At 41.8% G+C, this 16,912-nt stretch overlaps 1 protein-coding gene across 3 annotated transcripts in view; it reads left to right on the forward strand.

The window, feature by feature from the left end:
* The window catches only part of col6a4a (collagen, type VI, alpha 4a), a 68,818-nt gene that overhangs the window by 48,401 nt on the left and 3,505 nt on the right, over positions 1-16,912 (forward strand). The window contains exons 15-40 of one of the 3 annotated variants that reach the window (XM_061881773.1): positions 1,361-1,453; positions 1,517-1,570; positions 1,654-1,725; positions 1,799-1,825; positions 1,897-1,941; positions 2,011-2,064; positions 2,224-2,286; positions 2,349-2,414; positions 2,488-2,541; positions 2,629-2,664; positions 2,753-2,815; positions 2,883-2,945; positions 3,015-3,077; positions 3,133-3,195; positions 3,356-3,406; positions 3,553-3,588; positions 6,436-6,498; positions 6,575-6,637; positions 6,735-6,770; positions 6,844-6,880; positions 6,954-6,965; positions 10,830-11,323; positions 11,386-11,476; positions 11,554-12,207; positions 13,748-13,820; positions 13,891-13,997. In XM_061881773.1, coding sequence (XP_061737757.1) covers positions 1,361-1,453; positions 1,517-1,570; positions 1,654-1,725; positions 1,799-1,825; positions 1,897-1,941; positions 2,011-2,064; positions 2,224-2,286; positions 2,349-2,414; positions 2,488-2,541; positions 2,629-2,664; positions 2,753-2,815; positions 2,883-2,945; positions 3,015-3,077; positions 3,133-3,195; positions 3,356-3,406; positions 3,553-3,588; positions 6,436-6,498; positions 6,575-6,637; positions 6,735-6,770; positions 6,844-6,880; positions 6,954-6,965; positions 10,830-11,323; positions 11,386-11,476; positions 11,554-12,207; positions 13,748-13,820; positions 13,891-13,997 — 2,533 coding nt within the window. Of the gene's footprint in view, positions 1-1,360; positions 1,454-1,516; positions 1,571-1,653; positions 1,726-1,798; positions 1,826-1,896; positions 1,942-2,010; positions 2,065-2,223; positions 2,287-2,348; positions 2,415-2,487; positions 2,542-2,628; positions 2,665-2,752; positions 2,816-2,882; positions 2,946-3,014; positions 3,078-3,132; positions 3,196-3,355; positions 3,407-3,552; positions 3,589-6,435; positions 6,499-6,574; positions 6,638-6,734; positions 6,771-6,843; positions 6,881-6,953; positions 7,822-10,829; positions 11,324-11,385; positions 11,477-11,553; positions 12,208-13,747; positions 13,821-13,890; positions 13,998-16,912 lie in introns of those variants that run through there. The other 2 variants (XM_061881771.1, XM_061881772.1) reach the window with 2 other exon arrangements.

The raw sequence follows: 16,912 nt of genomic DNA on the forward strand, positions 1-16,912 counted from the left end.
GATCAACTTGGCTAAATACTATAGCGAGAAACCGACCTCTCTGCTAAATGCTATCGCTCGCTAAATGCAATCACTAGCTACCGACTTGTCACTAAAATGTTGTCGGAATCTATGGACCTCTTTAAAAAATGCCATCACTAGCTACCAACCTGTCTGCTAAATGCTATTGCTCGCTAAATGCTATCACAAGCTTCTGACTTGTCAGGTGAATGCTGTCGTGAACTATCGACTTCTTAACACAATTCTATCCCTAGCTACTGACCTGTCCGCTAACTGCTATCGCTCATTAAATGCTATCCCTAGCTACCAACTTGTCAGTTTAATACTGTCGTAACCCATCAACTTTTTAACTGACTTGTCAATTAAATGCTGTCGTGACCTATGGACTTATTAACTCACTTCTATCCCAAGCTACTGACCTGTCCGCTAACTGCTATCGCTCACTAAATGCTATCACTAGCTAGCAACTTGTGAGTTTAATACTGTCGTAACCCATCAACTTTTTAACTTATTGATATCGCTAGCTATGATGTGTCTGCTAAATGTTATCACTTACTAAATGCTATCACTAGCTACCGACTTGTCAGTTAAGTGCTGTCGTAACCTATTGACTCGTTAACTCAAGGCTAACACTAGCTATTGACCTATCGGGTAAACACTTTCGCTCACTAAATGCTATCGCTGGCTACTGACCTGTAACCTATATGTTATCGCTAGCTCCTGACTTATTACCTCAATGCTGTCGTGACCTATCAACTTGTAAACTAATTGCTATCGCTAGGTACGGACCTGCCAGCTAAATGTTATTGTAAGCTACAGACTTGTCACTAAATGCTATTGCTTGCTAAATTCTATCACGATCTTCCAACTCGTCAGTTAATTGCTGTCGTAACCTATTGACTTAACTAAATCCTATTACTAGTTACCGGCCTGTCCGCTAAATGCTATCGCTCGCTAAATGCTATTGTTGGTTAAATGCTATCACTAGCTACAAAGTTGTCGATTAAATGCTGTCTTAACCTTTCGACTTGGTAACTTAAATGCTATCGCAAGCTTTCAACCTGTCCAATAAATGCTATCACTGGCTAAATGCTGTCACTAGCTACTGACTTGTCAGTTGAATGCTGTCCTAACCTATGGTTAACTAAATGCTATCAGAAGCTATCGACTTGTCCGTTAAATGCTGTCGTAACCTATTGACTCGTGACTAAATGCTATCGCTGGCTACTGACTAGTTAGCTAGATGCTATTTTAATTTTCCTGAGGGAACTCTCCTGAAGGACTCAATAAAGTACTATCTATCTATCTATTGCTCGTTTCAGCAGGAAAACATTTATTTGCTACTGATTCTTCTCCACAGGACACAGTGTCAAATAGAGAGTGCTGCGACGTCATGTGCAAGTGTTCGGGACACGAAGGCGTTCGAGGCTCTCGGGGTCTGTCGGGGTCAAAGGTAGAAGCAATACCTAAAATGAGCAGCCGGCCGGAGGATGATGTGATGGTTGTTGTCTTCTAGGGGCCGTCCGGACAAAAAGGTTACCCTGGCTTCCCAGGGGAAGAGGGCGTCCCAGTAAGTCCCCCTCTTCCTTCCTTAACGGCAGCTCTTACAAATGTGCCACACCTGAGAGTCATCTGTGTGTTGATGCGTTTCAGGGAGAGCGGGGGCGTCCCGGACCCAGCGGACCTCAGGGCGTCCAGGGCTGCTCTGGACTCAGAGGACCAAAGGTACTTGTGTGTGTTGCGTGGCACGACGAGGCACGGACGCCATCATTAACCACGTTCTACTTTGCGTCCGCAGGGCTACCGAGGCCTGCGAGGAAACCGGGTGAGTACCAATGGCGTCCTTGAGAAGGAAATTGAGACAACTCACTCAGCTGTGTCTGTCCGCCATTGCAGGGCGAGGATGGAGAAAACGGATTGGACGGCGTCAACGGCGAGCAGGTAAGGCTTTGTCTAGGGAAAGTCTGACAAGGATTCGGATGACTTGGACGTTGTTGTACGTGTGTGCAGGGCGTGACGGGACAAGCCGGCAGTCGAGGGGAGCGAGGACACCCAGGAAATCCGGTAAACAAAAAGATTGAACGAATACAGTTTTCTGATTAGTTGGTTGGAATTATTTTCGTGGTTAGCGTGTTTCCTGCATTGTTAGCATGGAATTCCCCTGAGGCACGTAGACCTCTGAACTCCTGCCGCTTGACTGACACCTTCAATTTGGTTCCTTAGGGTATTCCAGGGATCCGGGGGGAAGCAGGGCTGCAAGGACAGCGAGGACTGAGAGGAGATCCGGTGAGTTTGACTGCACCCTTAAAGGTTTCCATGTGCACCTGTGACCATGGCGTGTCCAACAGGGAGAATCCGGTGCCGACAATACCTTGCCAGGATCCAAAGGAGACGTTGGCAACCCTGGTTTGCCGGTAAGAACCTTGGTGCCGTGCTAAGATGATCGTCACTTTACATGCCTTGATGTGTGACCTCGTACATCCACAGGGACAACCCGGGCAGGACGGACGTCCCGGTGAGGTCGGCGTCATCGGGAACCCGGTAAGATCATTGAGTTGATTCTTTTTTTTCTTTACGGTAGCCATGTTTTCGTTTGCAACCTCACCTTCAATGTCTGTGTGCTGGCAGGGTCCGGACGGACGACGAGGTGCCCTTGGGGTCAAGGTGGGAGAACGAATCGCAGCATACGTCTCTGTGCTCTGCCGCCAATAAACACTGACAATTCTACGTGTGTGTGTGTATGCGCTAACAGGGAACTGCCGGAGCCCGCGGAGATCCAGGACTCAGAGGAAGTTCAGGTGCTTCTGGTCCACAGGTGAATGACAAGAGCAGAGATCAGCAGGGCTTCCTAATATGTTAATGCTTCCATGATGCGTGTGCAGGGCCCTAGAGGGGTGAGAGGTCAACCTGGGCCAAGAGGAATCCCTGGACTTCCTGGACCACAGGTCAGCACATCGTCTAACATGTCAACGTGTCATGGTTGATGTAACCTAGGTTCTTGCAACCACCTGCAGGGAGGGCCAGGCTCACCTGGAACAGCAGGCTCTACGGGACGCCGCGGTGGTATCGGTCAGAAGGTGAGAGGTCTTAAGTTTGACCAAAAACGTCCAATGAGACATGTTTGTCTCTTAGGGCCAACCGGGAGATCCGGGACCACAGGGTGTTGCAGGAACGCAGGGCCTGCGAGGGATGCCGGTGAGTGTGTAGAACCTCCAAAGCACAAGGGGCATCGTAGCTTAGCTTTAGCAGTTTAGCTTCTCTTTGATGTGTGATGTAGAAGAGATGGCTGCAGTTAGAGTGCGTCAATGAGAATGTTCTTGTCAGTCATGTGACGTAAACATGGCAATTCTTTCAGGGTCAGGATGGGAGGGACGGATATGGACCCGCAGGACCCAATGGCATCAAGGTGAAGACCACAACAGTCTAAAACTTTGGACTTAATGCGGACTTACTCTGCTGACTGTGTACGTGTGTGTGTGTGTGTGTGTGTGTGTGTGTGTGTGTGTGTGTGTGTGTGTGTGTGCGTGTGTGTGTGTGTGTGTGTGTGTTCAGGGAGATTCAGGATTCCCAGGCTATCCCGGTTTAGTGGTGAGTCTTACTTCTGGCTTCAAGAAGTTCATGTTTATCTTTCATGTCTCATTCTGATTTGTTTAGTCTTGATCTAGACATAAACACACTTGACGCACCTGGCCTGTGTTCGTACTGTTCCTTTGCAACTCTTCTTGTGTTCATTGGCAACGTTTCTTGTGCTCATTAGTGACTCATCCTCAATCAATCAATCAAAGTTCATTTTTATAGCCCTTAATCACAAGTGTCTCAAAGGGAAGCGCAAGCCACAACAACATCTTGTGCTTGTTCTGTTCCTTTGCTCATTAACAACTCATCTTGTGCATGTACCCTTCCTTTGTTCATTAGTGACTCTTTTTGTGCATGTACTGTTCCTTTGCTCAAAGACGACTCATCTTGTCATCATTAGCGAGAGCAACTTTTTCTCTTCTCGTTCTGTTCCTTTGCTTGTTAGCAACTCTTTCTGTGCTAGCAACTAATCTTGTGCTTGTCAAATAACTTTTCCCTTGCTCATTAGCGACCCATCTTGTGTTCTTTAACGACTCTTCTTGTGCTCATTAGTGACTCTTCTTGTACTCGTCAGCTACTCATGTGTTCGATAACTCTTCTTGTGCTCGTTATGGACTCTTCCATTGATTTTACTGTTCCTTCACTCATTGCCGACTCTTCTTGTGCTCATTTGTGACTCTTTTTGTACTCGTCAGCTACTCATGTGAGCGTAAACAACTCTTCTTGTGTATGTTAGTGACTCTTCTTTTACTCGTTAGCTACTCAGGTGTTCGTTAACAACTCTTCTTGTGCTCGATAGTGACTCTTCTTGTACTCGTCAGCTACTCAGGTGTTCGTTAACAACTCTTCTTGTGCTCGATAGTGACTCTTCTTGTACTCGTCAGCTACTCAGATGTTCGTTAGCATCTCTTCTTGTACTCATTAGTGACTTTTATTGTACTCGTCAGCTACTCATGTGTTTGTTAACAACTCTCGTTGTGCTCGTTAGTGACTCTTCTTGTACTCGTCAGCTACTCAGGTGTTCGTTAACAACTCTTCTTGTGTTCGTTAGTGACTCTTCCTCTGCTTTTACTGTTCCTTTACTCAGTAGCGACTCATCTTGCGTTTGTTAATGACTCTTGTGCTCATTAGTGACTCTACTTGTGCTTGTTTGCGTCGCTTCTTGTGTTCGTTATTGACTCTTCCTGTTCCTTTGCTTGTTAAAAACTCTTCCTGTGCTTTTCATCAACTCTTTCTGTTTATTGTTAGCAACTAATCTTGTGCTTTTCAATTACTTTTTCTGTGCTTTTACTGTTCCTTTACTCATTAGCGACTCATCTTGGGTTCTTTAGTGACTCTTCTTGTGCTCATCAGTGACTCTTCTTGTACTCGTGAGCAACTCATGTGTCCGTTAATGACTCTTCTTGTGTTTGCACTGTTCCTTTGCTCATTAGTGACTCTTTTTGTGCTCATTAGTTTACTCTTCTTGTACTCTTTTGCGACTCACTTGTCCGTTAAAGACTCTTCTTGTGCTTGTTAGCAACCCTTTGAGTGCTCTTACTGTTCCTTTACTCATTAGCGACTCATCTTGTGTTCGTTAATGACTCTTCTTGTTCTCATTTGTGCATCTACTCATGCTTTTTTGCGACGCTTCTTGTGTTGGTTAGCAACTCTGCCTGCACTCCTACTGTTTTTTTGCTTGTTAAAAACTCTTCCTGTGCTCGTCAACAACCCTTTTTCTTTTCAGCAACTCGTTCTGTGCTTGCTCGCGACTAATTTTTTGTGCTTGTCAATTACTTTTCCTGTGCTCATACTGTTCTTGCTCATTAGTGACTCATCTTGTGTTAGTTGTCGACTCTTCCTGAGCTCGTCCTGTTCCGTTTGCTTGTTAGAAACGTTTTAGCACCTCTTTCTGTGCTCGTTTGCGACTAATCTTGTGCTTGTCAATTACTTTTCCTTTGGTCGTAATGTTCCTTTTGCTCATAGAGTACGTCCTTCGCTCATACCGTTCCTTTTCTTGTTAGAAAAATTTTAGCACCTCTTTCTATGCTTGTTAGCGACTAATCCATCCATCCATTTTCTACCACTTGTCCCATTCGGGGTTGCTGGTGCCTATCTGAGACGCTGCTCGTCAATTACTTTCCCTGTGCTCGTACTGGTCTTGCTCATTAGTGACTCATCTTGTGTTAGTTGTCGACTCTTCCTTAGATCGTACTGTTCCGTTTGCTTGTTAGAAACTTTTTAGCACCTCTTTATGTGCTTGTGAGCGACTAATCTTGTGCTCGTCGGCATAGCTCGGTTGGTAGAGCGGCCGTGCCAGCAACTTGAGGGTTGCAGGTTCGATTCCCACTTCCGCCATCCTAGTCACTGCCGTTGTGTCCTTGGGCAAGACACTTACTTTACCCACCTGCTCCCGGTGCCACCCACACTGGTTTAAATGTAACTTAGATAGTGTTTCACTATGTAAAAGCGCTTTGAGTCACTAGAGAAAAGCGCTATATAAATATAATTCACTTCACTTCACACTTCACTCGTCAATTACTTTTCCTTTGGTAGTACAGTTCCTTTGCTCATAAGCGACTCTTCCTTCGCTCATATTATTCCTTTGCTTGATAGAAAATGTTTATCACATCTTTCTGTGCTTGTTAGCAACTAATCTTGTGCTTGTCAATTACTTTTCCTGTGCTCGTTATCGACTTTTCTTTTGCTTTAGCTTGTCGGCAACTCTTCCTGCAGACTCACTTTTCCTGTACTTGTCAACAACTTTTCTCTTGCTTGTTAATGACGGTTGATCAGCGATTCGTCTTGTAACAACCTTTCTTGTGTTTGTTAGCAACTCTTTTTGTTGTGCTTGTTGGAAACTCTTCCTGTCCTCGTCAGGGCGAAAGCGGCTTTCAGGGACCCAAAGGCCACCCGGGCCGCAAAGGAAATCAAGGCCGAGGGGTGAGTAACCACAAACTCAGAAGACTTTTAGATCTGCCGTATTGTTGACGTTTGTTTTGTCATGTGACTCCTGCAGGGGAACTCCGGCCGTCCTGGAGCCGCAGGTGCGCCTGGAGACCCGGGCTACGCGGGGCATCGGGTAAGTGGCTTGAGGCTGAGCCAGTGTTCACGTGCCGCAAAATGACTTCCTGTTTGTGCGTGTCGTGTCTTTGTGTGACGCCTTCTGTGTCTCACAGGGTCTCCGAGGTCTGCCTGGAGGCAAAGGCATGACGGTGAGTGTGTGTCAAATATCAGCATTGTGTCGGGGTGCTTGTCTGTAAGTGTGTTGTTGTTGTTGTGTTGCAGGAATGTCAGCTGATCACCTACATCCGAGAAAACTGTGGTGAGCACCTTAGGACACGCCCACTCGCTTGGCTTGTCATTCAATCAGTTCTAAGTTCTTTTCTCTATTTCAGCGTGCTCCATTGGTACGTAGGTCACATCCTGTGTGTGTGTATCACTTGCACGTGGTGAGTACGCTAGCCAGTGATGTGTTGACTTTGGATCAACGGCTTCCTGGAATGTCCTCTTTGTTTTTGGAGGAACTCAAGTCAAGACTAACAGAATCCTTGTTTTTAGGCCACTAAAATTAATAAAGGCTGGATGTGTGTGTGTGTGTGTGTGTGTGCGTGCGTGCGTGCGTGCGTGTGTGTGAACGTGTGTGCGCGTGCTTCAGTTTGTTGTATCTGCCTAAATACGTGGGTCTATACCAAGGTGTGTGTATATACTATGGGTGTGGGAAAAAATCGATTTGAATACGAATCGAATCGTTTATGTTGTGCGATGCTGAATTAATTCTCATTTTTAAAAAATTGATTTTTTTTTTTTTTTTTTAATCAATCCAACAAACCACTACACAGCAATACCATAACAATGCAATCCAATTCCAAAACCAAACCTGACCCAGCAACACTCAGAACTGCAATAAACAGAGCAATTGAAAAGAGACACAAACACGACACAGAACAAACCAAAAGTAGTGAAACAAAAATAAATATTATCAACAACAGTCTAAACATTAGTTATAATTTCAGCATAGCAGTGATTAAAAATGCCTCATTGACATTATCATTAGACATTTATAAAAATAAAAATAAAAGTGTCACAGTGGCTTACACTTGCATCGCATCTCATAAGCTTGACAACACACTGTGTCCAATGTTTTCACAAAGAGAAAATAAGTAATATTTTTGGTACATTTAATAGTTAAAACACATTTACATTATTGTAATCAGTTGATAAAACATTGTCCTTTACAATTATAAAAGCTTTTTTTTTTCAAATCTACTACAGACTGGGGTAAATCCCGCTGAAATCCTACGTATTGAATGAATACAGAATCGTTTTGAATCGGAAAAATATCGTTTTTGAATCGAGAATCGAATCGAATCGAAAAAAATCGATATCGAATCGTGACCCCAATAATCGATATTGAATCGAATCGTGGGACACCCAAAGATTCACAGCTTTAGTATATAACTAAGTGTGTGTACGTACATGTGTGTACATACATCCGAAAGTATTCAAAGCACTTCAGTTTTTCCACAGCCTTATTCCAAAATGGAATACATTAATTTTTGTCCTTAAAGTTCTACATACGATACCCCGTAGTGACAATGTGAAAACAGTTTTTTAGAATTTTTTGCAAATTCATAAAAATAAATACCTAAAAAAAATCAATCTACAAAAGTATTAAAATTTTTTGCTCAATACTTTGTTGGTGCACCTTTGGCAGCAATTCAGGCCTCAAGTCTTCTTGAACGCGATGCCACAAGCTCGGCACACCTATCTTTGGGCAGTTTCGCCCATTCCTCATCCAGGATGTCTCTGTTCATCATTCCCTCTATGCTGATCAGTCTCCCAGTTCCCGCCGCTGAAAAGCATCCCCACAGCATGATGCTGCCACCACCATGCTTCACTGGAGGGATGGTATTGACCTGGTGATGAGCGCTGCCTGGTTTCTTCCAAACATGACGCATGGCATTCACGCCAAAGACTTAAATGTTCGTCTCATTAGACTGGAGAATTTTATTTGTCATAGTCTGTTAGTCTTTCAGGTGCATTTTGGCCAACTTTTTACTAAGAAACGGCTTCCGTCTGGCCACTCTACTATACAGACCTGCTCGTGGAATTGTCCTTCTGGAAGGTTCTTCTCACTCCACAGAAGAATGCAGAGTGACCATCGGGTTCTTGGTCACCTCCCTGATTAGGGCTCTTCTCCCCCGACCAGGTCCAGGAAGAGTCCTGGTGGTTCCAAACATCTTCCATTTACGGATGATGGAGGCCACTGTGCTCATTGGGACTTTCAAGGATACTTTTCTATACTCTTCCCCAGAGTTGTAAATGGCGACAATCCTGTCTCGGAGGTTTAAAGACAATTCTTTCTACTTCATTCTTGGTCAAGTGTGTGACCTTGCACTGTATATAGACAGATGTGTGCCTTTCTAAATCATGTCCAACCGACTGAATTTACCACAGGTTGACTCCAATTAAGCTGTCGGATCATCTCAAGGATGATCAGTTGAAACAGGACGCAACTGAGCTCACTACTGAGCTTCATAGCCAAGGCTGTGAATATTTGTGTGGTTTTTATACTGTTTTAAAAATGTGCAAAACATGTGTGTAGAATTTTGAGGACAAAAAAGGAATTAATTGCATATAGGAATAACAAAATAACAACAAAATATGGAAAGTGATGCACTGTGAATACTTTCCGTATGCATTCTGTATACCTGAGTGTGTGTTTGGAGGGGGTGCTTGTATTTTTACCCTTATTGAGACACCAACAAGGAAAAGTAGCTTCCATATGAGGGCCGGTGAAAAATTTAGGATAAAAATCAATGTCTCAATACAGCAGGGGTAGGGAACCTATGGCTCTAGAGCCAGATGTGGTTCTTTTGATGACTGGATCTGGCTCTCAGATAAATCTTAGCTGACATTACTTAACACGATAAGTAATGAATAATTCCGCTGGTAATCACGATGTTAAATATAACATTCAAAATATAAAACAATCTCAAGCATTTTAATCCATCCATCCGTTTCAACCGCACCTGTTCAAAAAATAACAATGTTGTTAAAAATAATTAGAGACTTATTATACTCTAAAAATGTTGGTTTTACTTAAAAAAAAAACACGCATTTAGTTGTATTCAATGTTAAAAAATATGATATGGCTCTCACGGAAATACATTTTAAAATATTTGGCTTTCATGGCTCTCTCAGCCAAAAAGGTTCCCGACCCCTGCAATATGGAATACCGTTGCATCGAATGGAGAATGTCTCATTTGCACGCCGGGTGGTGAAATCTCTCAAAATTAGGGTGGCAAAACAAAATGAACTAAAAGCAGTCTTTTTCTTGCAATGTGTCAACTTTTTTCTTATAAAATTGGGAACAATTTGTCATATTCTTTCTGTTTCTGTAATATTGCAATATTTATTTGTAAAATGATGACTTTTTTAATGCAAAATAATGACATTTGTCATATCAAATTCTGACTTCTCACAATATTGCCAAAGCAAAATTCTGATTATTATTATAATATTGCCCAAATGTTAGTTTTCTTATAAAATTGTGACTTTTGTCAAGTAAAATTACGACCCTTTTCATAAAATTGCCAAGATTTTAAGCTTTTCTTGTAAAATTGCATGTGTAATTGAGTTAAATTACAACTTTTATCATATTTCACAAATGTTCAGTGTTTCTTGCAAAATTTTGACTTGCGTTGAGTAAAATTATGACTTTTATTATAATCCTGCCAAAATCCTAAGTTTTTTTTTGTAAAATTGACCTTTTTCTTGTGAAATTCCAACTCATTTTTCACAACAAGTTTTTTTATAGTTTTATGCACCTGGGGATAGGTTGATTGGCAACACTAAATTGGCCCTAGTGTGTGAATGTGAGTGTGAATGTTGTCTGTCTATCTGTGTTGGCCCTGCGATGAGGTGGCGACTTGTCCAGGGTGTACGCCGCCTTCCGCCCGATTGTAGCTGAGATAGGCGCCAGCGCCCCCCGTGACCCCAAAAGGGAATAACCGGTAGAAAATGGATGGATGGATGGGTATGTATGTTATTAATGTTGTAAAACCAAATGTTGATACATCTAAAAAGACTGGTCCTAAAGAGGTGGGCATTTTTCAGAGGTTTCAAGAAGGTAACCAATACAAGAATGTGTGTGCGTGCGGGCGGTTGGGCGTGCGTGAGTGAGTGAGCGTGTCCCTTTTGGACATGATTCGTCAGCAAGAACTGTCAGGGAAGCGTCCTCACACAAAGTCTTCTTCACGGCTCTACAGACAGGAGCGCTTGTCCAGCCTTCCCCACCGAGCTGGTCTTCGGTCTGGACATGTCTGAGGACGTGACCCCGACGGCCTTCGAGAGGCAGCGTGCGGCACTGCTCTCGTTGTTGGAGGACATGGCCATCGCCGAGAGCAACTGCCCTACGGGCGCCCGCGTGGCTGTGGTGGCCTACAGCGCCTACACCAAGTACCTGATTCGTTTCCACGACTACCGGCGCAAATCGCAGCTGCTGGACGCCGTGAGGAACATCGCTCTGGAGCGCACGTCCAACCGGCGGCAGCTGGGCGGCGCCATGCGCTTCGTGGCCCTCAACGTCCTCAAACGCGTGCGCTCCGGGGCGATGATGAGGAAGGTGGCCGTCTTCTTCTCCAACGGTCCGTCGCAGGATGCCAGCGACATCGTGACCGCCGTAATGGAGTACCGGGCCCTCGACATCGTGCCGGCCGTAATCTCCCTGAGGAACGCCCCCGCCATTAGCCGCGCCATGGAGGTAAGTGTGGCGATCCGAGCCTAACCCTTCACCACACGGGATTTATAAGTGTTTCCTGTCAGCTGGACGACACAGGGAAGTCCATCTTCACCGTGCTGGGCAGGGACGCCGCCGCCGACCTCAGGAGGGTGAAGAACTGTGCTGTTTGCTACGGTGAGAAGCGCAGTAAACACGTGTGTGTGTGTAAATGTGGACAGAAATAAAAGCAGTGATGCCGTTTGCTTCCTCAGACCCCTGCAGGCGGGCCCAGGAGTGCGTCTTTATCCAGGAGACGCCGCAGCCGCAGGAAGTGGACGCCGACCTGCTCCTGGTCGTGGACAGTTCCCGCGAGATACAGGCCGACGAGTACGCCGGCGCCCAGCAGCTGCTTGGCTCCGTGGTGGAACAGTTGGCCGTGAGCCCGCAGCCCCGCCAGGCCGGCAACCGAGCCCGTGTGGCCGTCGTCCAGCAGAGCGGAACCCGGGACACCAAGGTGGAGTTCGGGCTGCAGGCCTACCAGAGCCAGCAGCTGATGAAGACACACCTGCTGCGCACCATGCAACAACAAGGCGGCGCGTCGGCACTCGGGCACGCTCTGGAACTGAGCCTGAGGGAGGTGCTGCTGAAGGGTGGCGCCGCCCGCAGAAAGAAGGTCCTGCTGGCCGTGGTCGGCACCCAGACGGCGTTCGAAGACCGCGACACGCTGCGCTACGCCTCCCACAGGGCCAAGTGTGAGGGCGTGGCGCTGTTTGTCGTCACGGTCGGCGAGCGCTACAACCGCACGCAGGTGGAGGAGCTGGCCAGCACCCCCACCCAGCAGCACCTGCTACACTTGCCCCGCCTCCAAGCCCTCGAGCAAGACTACGCGCGCCGCTTCTTCAGGGTCTTCATGTCCGCACTCAACAGTAAGTAGGATGGCTGCCGTCCACATTTCACCCGGGAATCGATACCAGTACTCAACGGTATCAACTTTCCGTACTTTTGTGTGTGTTAACTAATATTGTTTGATGATAAAATGTTTTTTATTTTTTTTAAATGAGCTGATTGTGATACCTGTGCTGAACAGTTGCCATATTTTGTACATTTAAATCTCATTTGCGGTGTAGTAGCACTTCCAAGACATTAGATGGCAATACTCTATAGGCCAGGGGTCACCAACGCGGTGCCCGCGGGCACCAGGTAGCCCGTAAGGACCAGATGAGTCGCCCGCTGGCCTGTTCTAAAAATAGCTCAAATAGCAGCACTTACCAGTGAGCTGCCTCTATTTTTTAAATTGTATTTATTTACTAGTAAGCTGGTCTCGCTTTGCTCGACATTTTTAATTCTAAGAGAGACAAAACTCAAACAGAATTTGAAAATCCAAGAAAATATTTTAAAGACTTGGTCTTCACTTGTTTAAATAAATTCATTTATTTTTTTATTTTGCTTCTTATAACTTTCAGAAAGACAATTTTAGAGAAAAAATTATTTTAGGATTTTTAAACACATATACCTTTTTACCTTTTAAATTCCTTCCTCAGCTTTCCTGACAATTTAAATCAATAAGTATTTTTTTTTTATTGTAAAGAATAATAAATACATTTTAATTTTATTCTTCATTTTAGCTTCTGTTTTTCCGACGAAGAATATTTGTGAAATATTTCTTCTAAATTATTATGATTGAAATTCAAAAAATTTATTCTGGCAAATCTAGAAAATCTTTAGAATCAAATTTAAATCTTATTTCAAAGTCTTTTGAATTTCTTTTAAAATTTTTGTTCTGGAAAATCTAGAAGAAATAATGATTTGTCTTTGTTAGAAATTTAGCTTGGACCAATTTGTTATATATTTTAACAAAATGCATATTGGATTTTAACATATTTAAAACATATCACAATTTTAAAATTAATCTTAATCAGGAAAAATTACTAAATTAATTTTTTAATTTTTTCAAAAAGATTCGAATTTGCTAGTTTTTCTCTTTTTATATTATATATATATATATATACACATTTATTTATTTATTAAAAGTAAATTGAGCAAATTGGCTATTTCTGGCAATTAATTTAAGTGTGTATCAAACTGGTAGCCCTTTGTATTAATCAGTACCTAAGAAGTAGCTCTTGGTTTCAAAAAGGTTGGTGACCCCTGCTATAGGCTGTGTTGTCTAGCAAAGAAGTACGTATATTCTTCCAGCAAGCGCAATGTGTTATGTTGCGCCCTACAAAGTCTTTATACCATAAGTATGTAAGTGCATATCACACACCAGCTGTTTTATTCTAACAATAATTTTAGTTGTACTTTTCAATACCAAATGTGAGGCGTTAAAATTGCTAATGCCAATAGTAGCTTATCTATTGGCAAATCCAATGTAAGTTATCATCAAGCTTGTATGACAAGTCGTTGTTTTGCCTTCATGACTTTTTTCCCCCCAACAATCTATGTGTGTGTGTGTGTGTGTTGCAGAGGGCGTGAACACGTACCCGCCACCATCTTTGAAGCGGACCTGTAGAGATGGAGGGCAGGTCGTGGACGGCGGGTAAGGGGCGGTGACGTGGCATGATGAGCCAGGTGAACATGAAGTGACAGTCGTGTGACTTTGTGTCTAGACAACAGTTTGTGGAGGAGTTTGCCGACCAGCCAAAGGAGAAGGAACTGTTCCAGGAGCAGACGGGGCAACTGGATGCCGTCGGCATGCCGACCGCCGCAGGCTCCGGTAAGCCCCTCTCCTCCCGTCAGTCTAACTGCAAAGTGTGCTCAAAAGAACCATTTGTAGTCATGTCAGACGTCAACGTCGCAGCTGGGACGCAGTCGACAGGCCTCAGAGGTAAGACCAGGGCTCACCAACCTTTTTTGCGCCAGGGACCAGTTAAAGTTAGGCATTAGTTTCAAGAACCGGCCTTCCATGTGTGGCAAATAAATACAGCAGAAACAGTGCATGAAATATATAACTCACCATAACGCTTGGTATGTGGGACCCCTGGGCTTCTTTGTATATACCAGGGCTGTCTAAACTTGGTCACTTGGGGGCCACATTGGGCAAAAATAATTTGGCCGAAAGAAGACAGCATGTAAATATACATACATATATAGCCTATACATATATATATATTATATATAAACATATATAGCCTATACATGTATATTATATATAAACATATATAGCCTATACATATATATATATTATATATAAACATATATAGCCTATACATATATATATATTATATATAAACATATATAGCCTATACATATATATATTATATATAAACATATATAGCCTATACATATATATACAAATAGATTGTACATAGTATATACATATATATACACACACATATACCGTATTTCCTTGAATTGCTGCGAGGGCGCTAATTAATTTAAAACCTCTTCTCACTCCTGCGCTTACCAAAGGCATGTGGTAAAAGTAAGCATGCGCTAATTATTTTAAAACCTCTTCTCACTCCGGCACTTACCAAAGGGATGCAGTAAAAATTTGAGTGTGATGTAAACTTGGACCTTAAATCCTACTGAATAGCTCTTAATCTTCTTCTCTTTATGCGATTTCAAATACCGGTACTGAAATCAGCCTCCTACATTTTGAAAATGATGACAGGGGAAGTGTCACTCGTGACGTCACAAGTTTGACCAGGCGGTAATACTAAGCATGCGCTAATTATTTGGCGAAGCGAGTTTGACCCGGCAGTAATTCAAGGCAGGCGCATACTATATGCCAGGGGTCACCAAGGCAGTGCCCGCGGGCACCAAGTAGCCCGTAAGGACCAGATGAGTCGCCCGCTGGCCTGTTCTAAAAATAGCTCAAATAGCAGCACATACCAGTGAGCTGCCTCTTTTTTTTAAAATTTCATTTATTTACTAGCAAGCTGGTCTCACTTTCCTCGACATTTTTAAATCTAAGAGAAACAAAACTCAAATAGAATATGAAAATCCAAGAAAATATTTTAAAGACTTGGTCTTCACTTGTTTAAATAAATGCATTTATTTTTTTACTTGGCTTCTTATGACTTTCAGAAAGAAAAGACAATTTTAGAGGAAAAATACAACCTTAAAAATGATTTTAGGATTTTTAAACACATACACCTTTTCAACTTCTAAATTCCTTCCTCTTCTTTCCTGACAATTTAAATCAATGTTCAAGTAAATGTAATTCTTAATTTTAGCTTCTGTTTTTCCCACGAAGACTATTTGTTTGAAAGTTTGAAATATTTGTTCAAACTTATGATTAAAATTCCCAAAAATTATTCTGGCAAATCTACAAAATCTGTAGAATCCAACTTAAAACTTATTTCAAAGTATTTTGAATTTCTTTAAATAATTTTCTTCTGGAAAATCTAGAAGAAATAATGATTTGTCTTTGTTAGAAATATAGCTTGGTCCAATTTGTTATATATTCTAACAAAGTGCAGATTGGATTTCAACCTATTTAAAACATGTCATCAAAATTCTAAAATGAATTAGGAAAAATTACTAATGATATCCCATAAATTCTTTTTTAATTTTTTTCAAAAAGATTCGGTTGAGCTAGTTTTTCTCTTTATATTTTTCGGTTGAATTTTGAATTTCAAAGAGTCAAAATTGAAGAGAAACTATGTTTCAAAATTAAATTTTCTTTTTTTTTCATGTTTTCTACTCTTTTAAACCGTTTAAAGTGTTTTTTTCATCATTTATTCTCGACAAAAAACCTTCCGTAAAAGGAAAAAAAATGTACGACGGAATGACAGACAGAAATACCCATTTTTATATATATATATATATATATAGATGTATTTATTAAAGGTGAATTGAGCAAATTAGCTATTTCTGGCAATTTATTGAAGTGTGTATCAAACTGGTAGCCCTTCGCATTAATCAGTACCCAAGACGTAGCTCTTTGTTTCAAAAAGGTTGGTGACCCCTGGTATGTGCCCTGCGGCAATTCAAGGAAATACGGTGTATATTATATTGATATATACATACATATACACACATAAATATATAGACACATATACATACATATATATAAATAAACATACAAATATTACACACACATACAAATATCTATATACATACTGTACATATAGATACATATACAGTATACACACATTTATATATGTATAGTGTATATATTTATACAGTTCTTAAGTTAGTGTAGTGATATAGATATTAAATATGTATGTAATATAATTAGAGAAAGCGTATGAATAAAAATATCAAAATCACCACACAGACTTCAGTTTTAAGGTAAAATATATTTTAATTATTTAACTGTGTGTACTGTCTCAGTGTGCTCTTGTGATTAATATATATTAATGTGTGTGTGTGTGTATATATATATATACCTGTGTATGTATATATATATGTATATATATAGAGATATATAAGTATATCTATATTTATGGATATATATATACACACGTATTATATATATATACAGATGTATATATATAAGTATATATACATATACAAATGTACATATACTTATGTATATATATATATATATATATATATACAAACGTATATGTACGTATATACATATAGGTATGTATATATTAATATATATACATATATGTATATGAATGTATGTATATATATATACATACACATATATATGTACGTTTGTATATGTATATATAC

This window comes from Nerophis ophidion, linkage group LG21, assembly GCF_033978795.1.
Source record: "Nerophis ophidion isolate RoL-2023_Sa linkage group LG21, RoL_Noph_v1.0, whole genome shotgun sequence".
Classification (NCBI taxonomy): domain Eukaryota; kingdom Metazoa; phylum Chordata; class Actinopteri; order Syngnathiformes; family Syngnathidae; genus Nerophis; species Nerophis ophidion.